Source organism: Glandiceps talaboti, chromosome 12 (genome assembly GCF_964340395.1).
Source record: "Glandiceps talaboti chromosome 12, keGlaTala1.1, whole genome shotgun sequence".
In the NCBI taxonomy this organism is placed as follows: Eukaryota; Metazoa; Hemichordata; class Enteropneusta; family Spengelidae; genus Glandiceps; species Glandiceps talaboti.
Genome location: NC_135560.1, coordinates 3,493,262 through 3,508,996, shown reverse-complemented (window position 1 = coordinate 3,508,996; position 15,735 = coordinate 3,493,262). Strand labels below are relative to the sequence as shown.

Here is a 15,735-nt window from a genome sequence, read left to right as displayed (position 1 = left end):
AGTAGGTGTATTAGTTACTGATAATTGATGCAGTGCAAGTAACAATCGGTAGGTGTATCTATTAGTTACTGATAATTGATACAGTGCAAGTAACAATCGGTAGGTATGTGTATTAGTTACTGATAATTGATGCAGTGCAAGTAACAATCAGTAGGTGTATTAGTTACTGATAATTGATGCAGTGCAAGTAACAATCGGTAGGTATATTAGTTACTGATAATTGATGCAGTGCAAGTAACAATCGGTAGGTGTATCTATTAGTTACTGATAATTGATGCATTGCAAGTAACAATCAGTAGGTGTATTAGTTACTGATAATTGATGCAGTGCAAGTAACAATCAGTAGGTGTATTAGTTACTGATAATTGATGCAGTGCAAGTAACAATCAGTAGATGTATCTATTAGTTACTGATAATTGATGCAGTGCAAGTAACAATCAGTAGGTGTATCTATTAGTTACTGATAATTGATGCAGTGCAAGTAACAATCGGTAGGTGTATTAGTTACTGATAATTGATGCAGTGCAAGTAACAATCGGTAGGTGTATCTATTAGTTACTGATAATTGATGCAGTGCAAGTAACAATCAGTAGGTGTATTAGTTACTGATAATTGATGCAGTGCTAGTAACAATCGGTAGGTGTATTAGTTACTGATAATTGATGCAGTGCAAGTAACAATCGGTAGGTGTATCTATTAGTTACTGATAATTGATGCAGTGCAAGTAACAATCGGTAGGTGTATCTATTAGTTACTGATAATTGATGCAGTGCAAGTAACAATCAGTAGGTGTATTAGTTACTGATAATTGATGCAGTGCTAGTAACAATCGGTAGGTGTATCTATTAGTTACTGATAATTGATGCAGTGCAAGTAACAATCAGTAGGTGTATCTATTAGTTACTGATAATTGATGCAGTGCAAGTAACAATCGGTAGGTGTATCTATTAGTTACTGATAATTGATGCAGTGCAAGTAACAATCGGTAGGTGTATTAGTTACTGATAATTGATGCAGTGCAAGTAACAATCAGTAGGTGTATTAGTTACTGATAATTGATGCAGTGAAAGTAACAATCAGTAGGTGTATTAGTTACTGATAATTGATGCAGTGCAAGTAACAATCGGTAGGTGTATTAGTTACTGATAATTGATGCAGTGCAAGTAACAATCGGTAGGTGTATCTATTAGTTACTGATAATTGATGCAGTGCAAGTAACAATCAGTAGGTGTATTAGTTACTGATAATTGATGCAGTGCTAGTAACAATCGGTAGGTGTATCTATTAGTTACTGATAATTGATGCAGTGGAAGTAACAATCAGTAGGTGTATCTATTAGTTACTGATAATTGATGCAGTGCAAGTAACAATCGGTAGGTGTATCTATTAGTTACTGATAATTGATGCAGTGCAAGTAACAATCGGTAGGTGTATTAGTTACTGATAATTGATGCAGTGCTAGTAACAATCAGTAGGTGTATTAGTTACTGATAATTGATGCAGTGCAAGTAACAATCGGTAGGTGTATTAGTTACTGATAATTGATACAATGCAAGTAACAATCGGTAGGTGTATTAGTTACTGATAATTGATGCAGTGCAAGTAACAATCGGTAGGTGTATCTATTAGTTACTGATAATTGATGCAGTGCAAGTAACAATCGGTAGGTGTATCTATTAGTTACTGATAATTGATGCAATGCAAGTAACAATCGGTAGGTGTATCTATTAGCTACTGATAATTGATGCAGTGCAAGTAACAATCGGTAGGTGTATTAGTTACTGATAATTGATGCAGTGCAAGTAACAATCAGTAGGTGTATTAGTTACTGATAATTGATGCAGTGCAAGTAACAATCAGTAGGTGTATCTATTAGTTACTGATAATTAATTGTTAGTCTATAAATGTAATGTTATTATCTATATATAGTAACATTGAAGTTTGAAGTCAAACCTGCCAACAACTGACTTAGTTTTGGTGGGGTCAAACCTGCCAACCTGTGACTTAGTTTTAGGAGGGTCAAACCTGCTAACAACTGACTTAGTTTTGGTGGGGTCATATCTGCTAACAACTGACTTAGTTTTGGTGGGTTCAAACCTGCTAACAACTGACTTAGTTTGGTGGGGTCAAACCTGCCAACAACTGACTTAGTTTTGGTGGGGTCAAATCTGCCAACATGTGACTTCGTTTTGGTGGCGTCAAACCTGCCAACAAGTGACTTAGTTTTGGTGGGGTCAAACCTGTGAACAAAGGACTTGTTTATTACTTGAAGCAAATATCACTTGGACCCAGCTAAATAGCATTGTCACATGTTTTTTTCTTCTTTCTGCATGGATTAAATTAGAACCTTTCATGACAGGCTCTCACTGACTGTTGTAAAAACTTGACTAACAAACACCTGTAGTGTATTGTAAAGATGGTAATTGCATGATACAAAGTCACTGTACTATATGTAAAGATGGTAATTGCATGATACAAAGTCACTTTGATAATTTATGTATTATTCCTTGTTTATATATAATCAAGTAATTGTTAGGATTCTTACTTGTATCTGCAGTTCCAAAAGGTCCACCTGTGATATTAAAACAACCTAGAGATACTGAGTGTCAAATTGGAAAACCTGTAGTACTTCAATGTGAGGCGAGGGGTAAACAACCTTTGTCCTATCAATGGTATAAAAATGGAGATATTCCAATCCATGGTAAGTAACCATGTTCCTAGTTGGGCTAGTAATAACATTTGTTTTAATATTCCTTTTACTAAATAACCCTTGCATGACAATTCTACTGCTTGACCATTATTTCATCTTGTTTTCTAACATTCACAAAATAATATTGGCTGCAGCTTAAATCTTTTATTTTGTTGTTTGTAATTTGTAAAATTTATCAAAATCAAGACTCTGATCAATTAAGAAAAATACATTGTAACACCTTAATCAACCCTATAGAGGCATCAAGAAAAATAACACCACAGTCTATATAGAATTGACAAATGTGTCATTTATTTGTAGATTATGACTTCAGAATATTGTCTTTAAATAGTAGACCGTTTGCTTTGAAGTTACCTTCAGTTATTTGCCATGATACTTGTATGATGTATTGTGTGAATGTATAGTGATTATATACTAGAGATATGTAACAATGGCAAGACTATCTATTGTATAATAATGTACCAAATATTTCCATTTTACAGGTGCCATTCAGGAAACATTACAGATATCACAAACACAAGTTGAAGATCAAGGGCAATACTACTGCAAGGTGAAGAACTCCTATGGATTTACAGTATCTAAAATTGCAACAGTTTTACTGAGAAACCAAATTCCACAACACTATGGTAAGTCTATACATTCTGTATTGGTTTGTATGTCTGTTACGTGGTCTGTATGTCTGTTACTTGGTCTGTATGCCTGTTACTGGTCTCTGTATTTGGTACACAGTTTATAAGTCTGTCTACCCTGGAGATTAAGATTTGTTCATGACATGATGATTCCGTCAGTAATATGTATATTACATAAATAGGGCTATAAATGAGTCTGTTTGTTAAAAAATCTTCAATTCCAAAAGTACTGAACAGATTGGGCTGAAATTTAATGGGGATACATCAGTGATATGCAAATTAGGTGTAAAAATGTGAATTTTAATCAACTACTTATATCTCAGAAAGTACTTGGGCAATCAATGAGACTGAAATTTGGTGAGATGTTTCTAGAAGTCTTATTCTACAGATTTTGTTCAAAACATTTTGACAAAATTGGTCCTAGCAACCATGATCACGCCCTTAGCAACTACCAAATGCCAGTATATTTTGCTAAAAAAAGATAAGAACAGCATCTGGTATGTAAATGAGTAAACATTCAAGTATATGCAAATATCCATAGCAACCATGACCACATCTATAGCAACAGCCAAGCGATGATGTACAAATGTATTTCACAAAGATAACAGGAATTCTTAGATAAGTGAACATTCAAAAAGTGTATGCAAATATGCCTAGCAACAGGACCACACCCATGGCAACAGCCAAATGATCACATATACATGTATTGCAAAGATATCACGGATTAATAGACAAGCGAACAAAAATTCAAAAAATGCATGTAAATGTGCCTAGCAACAAGACCACACCCACAGCAACAGCCAAATGGTGGTGTATATTGCAAAGATGAAACCTGGAATGGGTAGGAATGTGAAGATTCAAGACCATGCCCATAGTCGCAGCCAAATATAGTTGTGCTACAATGCCATTGGTGCTATTTTTATCAATTTTAATTCATAAATCATTTATTTATTATTTCAGCAACTGACAAGATTGCCTTAGTGATTGGTAACCAAGAATTCCGTAGTGAAGGACCACTCCAGGCTCCAGCTAAGGATGCATACGCCCTTGCATCCCTGCTGTCAATTGACTGTGGCTTTAAAGTTGTATCACTAATTGACTTAACTCTAGAAGAAATGGAGAGAGCAGTGAATGCTTTCTGTGAATTACTTGGACCTGGTGTCTATGGTAAGTGGAAGTGAACACTTTCTGTGAATTACATCGACCTGCTGTCTAATTCTTTGAATCATTAAATGCGATGTATATTGGTCTATGATACCAGTAATTAACATGCACATAGACACTCACACATACACATACACATATCATATAAACATACAGGCAAGGGCATGCACACACATATATGCATTTATCATACATGGTATTTGCCAGGGTTTAAATGTACATAATATCTTGCCTTATCCTTTGTAAAAGAATATTAATTCAAAATGTCAGATTGTACTTATTGGGCAGGATTGTTTTCCTTCTTACTTAAATTGCACTCCTATCCATACATATACCTGCACAAACACAGCTATGATGCACTAATAAATGAAAATAAAATGTAGTGGTCTTGGTCTCCTACAATTTCTTTAACTCTGTGATTCATGTTTATTTTTTAACATATTTTGTTTTTATTTTGTAGGATTGTTTTATTTTGCTGGTCATGGTTTTGAGCATAATGGACAGAGTTATTTGGTACCAGTAGATGCCCCTGCTGGTTATGCAGTGGAGGATTGCTTATGTGCTCAGTGGGTTTTGGACAAGATGCAACGTAGGCAAACAGGACTGAATGTACTACTATTGGACACTTGTAGAATCGTGTAAGGAACTCAGACATTTTGTACAATGTACATACTACTATTGGACACTTGTAGAATCATGCAACAAACTCACTACAGACATTTTAATCTGATGTCTGTTTTGAATTGCTATTTAGAAGTCAGAAAGTATTGTAACCCAAATATAACACTTTACCAATTCCCCCTTTCAGTTTCATATCCAGAGATGATTTTCTCCTTAACTCTATCATGAAGTGTGTTACTTAACTGGGTTGAACTAACTCCAGGAGTCCCTATCTCTACAGTAAAACATAAATTACACCCATTTTTCTAGTGGATTGTTTTGGTCAAATAAGAGCCATTCAATGTTCTTCTTGTTAAAATTGTTTAAACGATAGCTAGGTGTGGCAACATATTAAGTGATTTGAAACACTGATCTTATGATATGAACTGTTTTTGAATTTGCTATAAATTCTCTTTTCACCACCAGAAATAGTTATGTTCGTGGTACCATCACTCCCTATGAACCTAAAGTAAGAGGAAACACTGTCTTTGGATATGCATCGTAAGTCACACCTACAAACATTACCATTTATTATCAGTACACAGAGATACCGGTATGATAACAATATCAACATTGTTCAGTTTGATTGAGTTATCAGTAGACACAGATATATTGTGATATCAACATTATTCAGCATGATACACCAAGAAAACAGTGGTCAGTTGTGGATGGAGGGCATTACACACTCACACTGTGATATATTTTATAAAATTGTTTGTTTGTTTGTTTGTTTGTTTTCAGAGTTCTATTAAATCTAAAGAATCTGTTCTTTTAATATAGTTTAAATTAAGTGGTATTTTTGTGATGATAGGTGTGAATATGTAGGACCAATGTATTTGATTTCAAAGTTACAAAGCTATACACTTGATATTACTGTTATCAATGTTTTAATCATGATAAATTGACGGCATTCTGGTCCAATATTCAATGCTGTACAGAAGTCTATCTGATGTATAAATTTATCATTTCACCTTATATTAGATCATTTACTACTGGTGCCTTTGAAGTAACAGGTGCTGAGAATGGTATATTCATGAAGTATTTGAAGAGACATATCACTACAAAAGACAAGGTGACAAGGATCATAGAGAGGGTAATATCAGGTAGGTACAATAAATTAATGTAATGAATAGTCATTGAGTCACACTGATCTAGTTTGTATGGAGGGTAATATCAGGTAGGTACAATAAATTTATGTAATGACTAGTCATTGAGTCACACTGATCCAGTTTGTATGGAGGGTAATATCAGGTAGGTACAATAAATTAATGTAATGACTAGTCATTGAGTCACACTGATCTAGTTTGTATGGAGGGTAATATCAGGTAGGTACAATAAATTAATGTAATGAATAGTCATTGAGTCACACTGATCTAGTTTGTATGGAGGGTAATATCAGGTAGGTACAATAAATTAATGTAATGAATAGTCATTGAGTCACACTGATCCAGTTTGTATGGAGGGTAATATCAGGTAGGTACAATAAATTTATGTAATGAATAGTCATTGAGTCACACTGATCTAGTTTGTATGGAGGGTAATATCAGGTAGGTACAATAAATTAATGTAATGAATAGTCATTGAGTCACACTGATCTAGTTTGTATGGAGGGTAATATCAGGTAGGTACAGTAAATTTATGTAATGAATAGTCATTGAGTCACACTGATCCAGTTTGTATGGAGGGTAATATCAGGTAGGTACAATAAATTAATGTAATGAATAGTCATTGAGTCACACTGATCCGGTTTGTATGGAGGGTAATATCAGGTAGGTACAATAAATTAATGTAATGACTAGTCATTGAGTCACACTGATCCGGTTTGTATGGAGGGTAATATCAGGTAGGTACAATAAATTAATGTAATGACTAGTCATTGAGTCACACTGATCCGGTTTGTATGGAGGGTAATATCAGGTAGGTACAATAAATTAATGTAATGACTAGTCATTGAGTCACACTGATCTAGTTTGTATGGAGGGTAATATCAGGTAGGTACAATAAATTAATGTAATGACTAGTCATTGAGTCACACTGATCTAGTTTGTATGGAGGGTAATATCAGGTAGGTACAATAAATTAATGTAATGACTAGTCATTGAGTCACACTGATCCGGTTTGTATGGAGGGTAATATCAGGTAGGTACAATAAATTAATGTAATGAATAGTCATTGAGTCACACTGATCCGGTTTGTATGGAGGGTAATATTCTTGAATTCACTATACAACAAGTTTCATCTATCTGCTTCAATTCAGTTGTGGGTTCTGAATCACAATCCCTCACTGACCTTCTTCATCAATATACTCAACAAAGACAACCCCATTCAGAAGAACAAATGTTTCTTGATTCATATGTCATCATATTTGTATTTTGTTTGCTTCCATGTACTGCATAATTAGATATAAAAACACATTCATCAATGACACAGTGTTTATCTGTCTTTGATTTTAGATGTAGCACGTGATCCTGATGCCAAAGAACGTCAATATCCAGAATTGAAGTCAGATCTGAGAGAGTATCGTACTTTACTTGATCCAATAGCTCATGATGGACACACTCAAGAGTTTCTAATCCGTAGACAGCAATGGCAAAATGCCCATCGTAAGTTAGATAACTTTGCAACATACTAGTAGCCACTGAATACCTAAGAAGTACATAATTTACAATGGAAGTTACTTTCTCAACAAAGTGCAGAATGTTCATGTTATAGAGCCTATAGTAGATTGTCCAGACACATTACAACTGATTGGAACCATTATTACAGTGACCCAGTGATGAACACACATCTATAGGTACCCCTATAATACATAGGCCAAGTGGTGAATACTCACCTTATTGGTATCCCTATAGTACAGTGACCCAGTGATGAACACACATCTATAGGTACCCCTATAATACATAGGCCAAGTGGTGAATACTCACCTTATTGGTATCCCTATAGTACAGTGATCCATTGATGAACATTCGTAGTACCCCTATAGTAGAGTGGCCTAGTGGTGAACACTCATAGTACCCCTAAAGTATAGTACAATGGCTCAATGGTGAACACTCATAGTACCCCTATAGTATAGCACAATGGCTCAATGGTGAACACTCATAGTACCCCTATAATCAGTGGCCCAGTAGGGAACACTCACCTTAGGTACCCCTACAAATACAGAGGCCATACAAAGCTGATTCATTGTATTCTGTGTTATTTGATATTGCCAGAACTACCACCTCCAGTCTCTCTATCCTTCCAACTTGAAGGTTTTAAAATTGTGGTCAAGATCAGCTTCAGTACTCCATTTTCAAATCAGTTGATAATATTTGTCAACGTTGAGAACCCTGGTCCAACAAGTCGCTGTACAGCCACTCTTCAAGACTTTCCGCCGGTGAGTACTTCATGATTAAGTTGAGAACCCAAGTCCTACCAGTCACTGTAGGGCCATTCTTCAATTTTGCCATTTTGATTGATAATCTTGATATTGTGATTGATAATGACGTTGTGATTGACAATATCGATATTGTGATTGATAATGACGTTGTGATTGATAATCTTGATATTGTGATTGATAATGACATTGTGATTGACAATATCGATATTGAGATTGATAATATAGATATATTGATTGATAATATAGATAATATCATAACTAGGCAAAGCCCATAAGCTCGTGCAGGGTAGATTCATTTGTGACAGGCTGCCTGAGCTGAGCTGCCTCACGATGATATTGTAGATAGCGCCCTCTATGTGGAGAATGCGCATAACATATAGAATGCGCATGCATAGTCATTGCGCCGCAATGCATCCTTGGGTAACACCCCCCCCCCCCCCCCCCCCCGAAAAATAGCATAGTATATAGGACGCGCATGCATACTAGTCATTGAGCCGCTATGCAGCTGCTTTGCAGCCACTGCGTGAGCTATTATGATTTATAATGTTGATATATTGATTGATAAAGTAGATATTGTGATTGATAATATAGAATTGGAGTTGATAAAGTAGATATATTGATTGATAATATAGATATTGTGATTGATAATATAGACATTGTGATTGATAATATAGATATTGTGATTGATAATTTAGATATTGTGATTGATAATATAGATATTGTGATTGATAATTTAGATGTTGTGATTGATAATATAGATATTGTGATTGATAATTTAGATATTGTGATTGATATTGTATTGTTTCAGGAACTGGATGTAAATGTCAGGTACACTGTGATGAATCAGACATATGAAAATGCTATGCAAGTAAGTCTAGCAATCATTACATTACACATCACTTCATCCTAGCATCTGCATTACAACCAAGTTCAAAGTTGTGTAGAAAGTATATTGTATACAACAATCGATAAAGTTGGTCAAAGGCGATTGATCGAGAAACTTAAATGGTATTGTGTGAATGGCGTAACTAATAAATGGATACAAAGTTTCCTTAGCCATCGATCCCAATCTGTTGTAGTGAAAGGGTCCAGCTCTGGTCGTGTTCCAGTGGTGTCCAGGGTACCTGAAGGGGTCAGTGTTGGGCCCTGCTTCTTTCTATTTTACGTAAATGATATTGTTGAAAATCTCTCCTCCACAGTTAGATATTTGCTGATGACACAATGATATACATTGCCATAGAAAATACTACTAATGTACTGATATTGTACAAAGGGATCTTGATTTGCTATGTAAATGGGAATCTACCCGGATGATGGAGTTCCATCCTGACAAATGTGAAGTCAACAGTATGACAAGGAAAAGAACCCCTATTGTTTACCTATACCAAATCTATGGTCATCAGTTAAAACATGTTGACTATGTGAAATATCTAGGACTGGCGTAAAGATTTCATCCGACCTACGCTGGGACAAACATATTGACCATATTACAACCAGAGCAAACATTATGCTCTCAGTTTCCTGCCTCACAACATCAACATCAACAACCCCAAAATAAAGGAACAGGCATATACCGTACTTGTTCGACCTCTGTTAGAATATTATCAGACTGTGTGGGACTTCTATACAGCCAACTTAACAAAGAAAATAGAGCTGGTCCAAAGACGTGCTGCACAGTTTACCCTACAGTTTACCCTCTAGTGTAGGTCAAATGTTTTCCGAACTTGAGTGGAAAACACTAGCTGAAAGACGTCATATTGATCTCAAAACACCTATCACATACCAGCATTGAATTATGACTATCATTTGTATTCTTTCTATCCATGCACTTGCAGAATTTGGAATCATCTCCCTGTACACAAAACAACTCCTGATACATTCCGAAATGCCATCAGTGACACCGAAGTTTAGCTTTGTCTATGTCTATGTATTTATTGTTAAATTTATCTCACACGACAGGCATACGTCACATCACATATCAGGGTTTGAGCCTTAATTCGTTTAGGAAGTTGATTCTTAATGGAAGAAGAAGAGGAGAAGAACAGTCTATTTCTTTCAGTTTGTAAAATGCCACACAGTGAGAGTCTGTGTGTCTATATTCATGAGTTGGTAGTAGTGTTACTGCAACATTGTTTCACAAAAGTGGTAATCAACCAAGGTTACCAGACACACCATTTCCAATACCAGAAACAGTTGGTGTCATCCCAGACAACAAACATAATGTCTGAGATGTTATTCAAAGCAATGTCTCCAACATTGTAACATTGTCTCCAACAAATAAACCAGATGAGTGAGTGTTACATTGTAACATTGTCTGTACCAAATAAACCAGATCAGTGAGTGTTACATTGTAACATTGTCTGTACCAAATAAACCAGATGAGTGAGTGTTAGATTGTAACATTGTCTGTACCAAATAAACCAGATCAGTGAGTGTTACATTGTAACATTGTCTGTACCAAATACAACTATGTTACACACATTTTCAGTGACACTTAAACTAAGCAGCAACGTGAAAGGGGGAAAAGTGACACATGTTGCAGACTTTCCACATAACTTTGACCTCGGTGTATTTGGATGTAAATCATAGATTTCAACTCAGGCTTGTAGTTCCCTTATGGGAACAATTGACTATATAACCAGGCAGAGTTTTACATGTATCTCTCCCAAAGGTAGCTGTTAACACTGATGGGTACTTCAGTGAATGAGCATCCAAAAATAAACACAAAATGTGCATTGTAGCCATGGTCACACCCATGGCAACAACTAAATCTAGTTTTATACTTCCACTGTTAATTTTACAGTTCCACTGCTAGCTTTATAGTTCTTCTACTACTAATTTTATAGTTCCACTGTTAGTTTTATATTTACAATGCTACTTTTATAGTTCGGTTGCTAGTTTTAATGTTCCACTGCTAGTTTTTACAATTTTACTGTATATGTTGTATTGACTCAAATTATTGTCATTTCTGTGTAGGATCCCAGGTACCGATCTCTTCCACATCCAGTAAGAGACAATGCTCTGATTACGTATGTCAAGAATATTCAGAAACTAAGGGTATGTATGGTTTGTAGCAAACTAAGACACCATGTATTAGCAGAATGTTGTCTTTGATTCTCAGCAGATCTGAAGTAGATAAAGTGTCATGTCTGCACAAATCATTTACACAAATGTATTTCTTTACATTCTAAAACAGTGTTACAGTAGCAAACAAGTGAGAGAATATAAACAAGTTTTGTGCAATACATATTGACACTATAGTAACTATTGTTTTCAACTGATGAGATGGTTTTATACATAATACATTCAATAACAACTGTGTCTCATTATGAACTATTCCATAATTTACTTGCATTGACAGGACGACATGACTACATATTACATTCAATAACAACTGTGTCTCACTATGAACTATTCCATAATTTACATACATTGACAGGATTACATGACTATATATTACATTCAATAACAACTGTGTCTCACTATGAACTATTCCATAATTTACTTGCATTGACAGGATGACATGACTATATCTATTGTGCTGGATATGGAATGCAATGGACGAAAATTGACAGCTCGATCTCCCTATGTCATTGAAAAACCTCTTATTGCCAGATGTGCGATGTTTCAAAGGAAGCCAGTGGAAGATGGTTATTAGTTTGCGAATAAAGTGCCAACTCGACATTTGCTATCATGAATCCAGTGGAACCTATACCTGATAGTATGTGAAACATACTTGATAGCTTGTGGAACATACCTGATAGTATATGTGAAACATACCTGATAGTATATGTGAAACATACCTGATAGTATATGTGAAACATACCTGATAGCTTGGAAGTCTACCTAAATGACTAGTAACTGGCAAGATTTTACCAAATCCAGTCTGGCTGACAAATGCAAGAAATAAGATCAGAAGCAAGCAATAAGTTGTGAAAAAATGAAAAAAAATGAAAAAAAAAGTAAATTTTAGAATCATTCCTATGTAAAGGGGCTGTTCCAAGAATTTAGCATAACTCATACTATAAAACACAATATTTCAATTAATTTCATTTTTTATATTTGACTGTGTACATTAAATGTTTTATAGCATTATACATTATTTTAAACTAAAGGATTGTAGAGTCCATTATGTAACAACAGATATAAACATCAAATTAAAGTTGTAGGTTTATGCTATACATGTAGTTAGATATTTATATACAATCATGGAAGTACATAACCCACAATATATGCTAGAGATTTATGTAGAAGTTTGTAATTTACATACTTTGTTTTTAGCACACAACTGAGAATCAGTGGATCAAAGGAGGACACCAGGGAAAAAGTAAATCCAAGGGGACATGTACTAGATCCAGGGGGACAGGTACTAGATCCAAGGGGACATGTACGAGATCCGGGGGACAGGTACTAGATCCAGGGGGACACATACTACATTCAAGGAGCTACTAGATCCAGGGGGACACATACTACATTCAAGGAGCTACTAGATCCAGGGGGGACACATACTACATTGAAGGAGCTACTAGATCCAGGGGGACACATACTACATTCAAGGAGCTACTAGATCCAGGGGGGACACATACTACAATGTAGTATGTGTCCCCCCTGGATCTAGTAGCTCCTTGAATGTAGTATGTGTCCCCCCTGGATCTAGTAGCTCCTTGAATGTAGTATGTGTCCCCCTGGATCTAGTAGCTCCTTGAATGTAGTACATTCAAGGAGCTACTAGATCCAGGGGGACACATACTACATTCAAGGAGCTACTAGATCCAGGGGGGACACATACTACATTCAAGGAGCTACTAGATCCAGGGGGACACATACTACATTCAAGGAGCTACTAGATCCAGGGGGGACACATACTACATTCAAGGAGCTAGTAGATCCAGGGGGACACATACCAGATACAGGGAGAGAAAAAGTAAGCAAAAGTTCACTAGTGTGATATTGGGATAGGTAATTCAAATACATTGTAACAGTTTCATTGTACACATGGGTTTAGATTTAATACTGACTTGGAAGTCACAAACCAATGTCAACATAAATAACCACACTATCCAAATATCCTGATTCTCATACATTGTATATGTTATCTAAGAAGTGTATGACATTGAGTTATTTGTAAAGGTTCAAATAGTATTTTTGTAGTTTTATGTACTCTTTATATTGAAATTGACAATATATTGATTTACACCTGGTAAAACATTTGCATGATTTTCCATGATGGTTCATGGCATCCATATCAAGTGTAAAGTGTACTGTTTCAATTGCTGTAATTATCAGCCCAGCATGTGGAGTCATGATGGGTGAATGGCTAGCGTGACCGGCTTGGAATCTACAGGTTGCAGGTTCGAGTCCCGTCGCTGCCTGCTGTTTGTTTCTGAGTGGCTAAAGTCCTTGGGCAAGATTTGAACCACGACTGTGCCTCAGTCAACCCAGCTGTATAACTGGGGACCTGGTAGGATGTAGGTTGCAATGTGAAGGCTTTAATCCTATGCGCTTAAATGGCTGCAATGGATTGTATGCTCCCCGGGGAGTTGAGGAAGACTAAAGGGCCGTTGTGCCATTCTGATCCGAGCCAGGGGTAATAATTGTAAAGCGCTTTGAGCACGGAGTGGGAAAGCGCTATATAAGAAACCAACATTATTATTATTATGTGGTGTATCTCAATGTAATCAATGTGTACACAATATTGGCAATGCAAAGCAAGTAAATAGTCTATGACTAGAGTGTAATTTGTAAACATAGATGTCATAAAATACTGTCTAGATCTCACTGAGAGGTAGTATAATCATAGTTGTGACAGCTATCACTCAATGTAGTCAGTCTGTTCTAATTAGCAGAAAACACTTTACAAATTGACTACAGTAAGAAGGCCACATGCTAGGCTTATAATTAAAACAATTGAAAGAGTATACTTTTACACTTGATGTGAATGCTATAAATAAGTGAGACACACACACACAAAGTGATTTTCATCAGTGTTAATGCTTGCATGTTTAGTATAGAACATATACATGTATTCATGTATGCATGATGTGTATACAATATTTGTCATCAATAAATTTATTACAGATTTCTCATTCTTTAGTAAGCTTCAGTCAAATGATAAATGAGATGATGTCTGCATTGGCCTTTAATTGAATATATTGTGGTTGTCCAATCAAATTATAATACCAGGTACATCCAGTGCAGTTTTAACATGGTGACAGATTCACAACCTAGTTTTCACTCAAGATTTAAACTTGTCACTACACTGCATACAGATAATATTGACAACAATGTGAATGGGCAGCTACTGTCTAAGTGAGAGTTGAGAGGACATAGCCAATATCAATCAAGCTAAGGGGTCCAGGTTAAGGCTACACAATTCTGACACTGTCTTTCAATCTAGAACCAGAAATTACTATTTATAATAATATTTTATAATGTAATACAAAAAGTAATCAAGAAACTTTATATTCCTTGACCATATCCTTTTGATAGTTTTAAATTGCATATTATTTCTACTCTATTGAAAAATAAACAAGTCCTAAATTACATTACAAGACAAAATATATTATTTATATACTGTATGACTACAAAACTAGGAAATTAGTGCCTTTATCAGAAGCTAATTTCCACTATAGAATAATGACAAAGGTAGTTTCTATAAGTCAACACAGTCAGATTGTAATGGTTATTGAAACAGTCAGATTGTATGCTTATTGAAACAGTCAGATTGTATGCTTATTGAAACAGTCAGATTGTATGCTTATTGAAACAGTCAGATTGTATGCTTGTATGCTTATTGAAACAGCCAGATTGTATGGTTATTGAAAAAACAAGCCTTTGTAGAATAAAAAGGTAAGTCACTTATCTTATACATGTATACATACATGCATTCAAAAGTTATTGATTGGGATAGAAATGTTCTGATCAACTTTTGAAGCTTTTCTTTTTTGAATATATTTTTGTCATCCTAACCTAATGTAACAGCACCAATAAGATAATTGATAATGGCAGTGATAACAGCACCTATAAGATAATTGATAATGGCAGTGATAACAGCACCTATAAGATAATTGATAATGGCAGTGATAAATAATTAAGAATCCAACTCACAGCAAAGTAATGAAGTTTAAGTATCATATGAGGGGGGCTAGCTTTGACAAAGGTGCTCATTCTGAATATTGATTCTAGCTGCAATT

The 15,735-nt window shown here is 35.4% G+C and overlaps 1 protein-coding gene across 1 annotated transcript in view; it reads left to right on the top strand.

The window, feature by feature from the left end:
- Nucleotides 1-13,113, top strand: part of LOC144443541 (mucosa-associated lymphoid tissue lymphoma translocation protein 1-like) — a 37,660-nt gene extending 24,547 nt beyond the window's left edge. The window contains exons 7-17 of the mRNA XM_078133067.1: nucleotides 2,558-2,701; nucleotides 3,193-3,336; nucleotides 4,300-4,506; nucleotides 4,964-5,141; nucleotides 5,590-5,664; nucleotides 6,145-6,266; nucleotides 7,617-7,766; nucleotides 8,376-8,539; nucleotides 9,351-9,410; nucleotides 11,519-11,599; nucleotides 12,060-13,113. Of these exons, the coding sequence (XP_077989193.1) occupies nucleotides 2,558-2,701; nucleotides 3,193-3,336; nucleotides 4,300-4,506; nucleotides 4,964-5,141; nucleotides 5,590-5,664; nucleotides 6,145-6,266; nucleotides 7,617-7,766; nucleotides 8,376-8,539; nucleotides 9,351-9,410; nucleotides 11,519-11,599; nucleotides 12,060-12,200 (1,466 nt within the window). The 3' untranslated portion in view covers nucleotides 12,201-13,113. The remainder of the gene's footprint in view (nucleotides 1-2,557; nucleotides 2,702-3,192; nucleotides 3,337-4,299; nucleotides 4,507-4,963; nucleotides 5,142-5,589; nucleotides 5,665-6,144; nucleotides 6,267-7,616; nucleotides 7,767-8,375; nucleotides 8,540-9,350; nucleotides 9,411-11,518; nucleotides 11,600-12,059) is intronic.
- The last annotated feature ends 2,622 nt before the right edge of the window (nucleotides 13,114-15,735 follow it).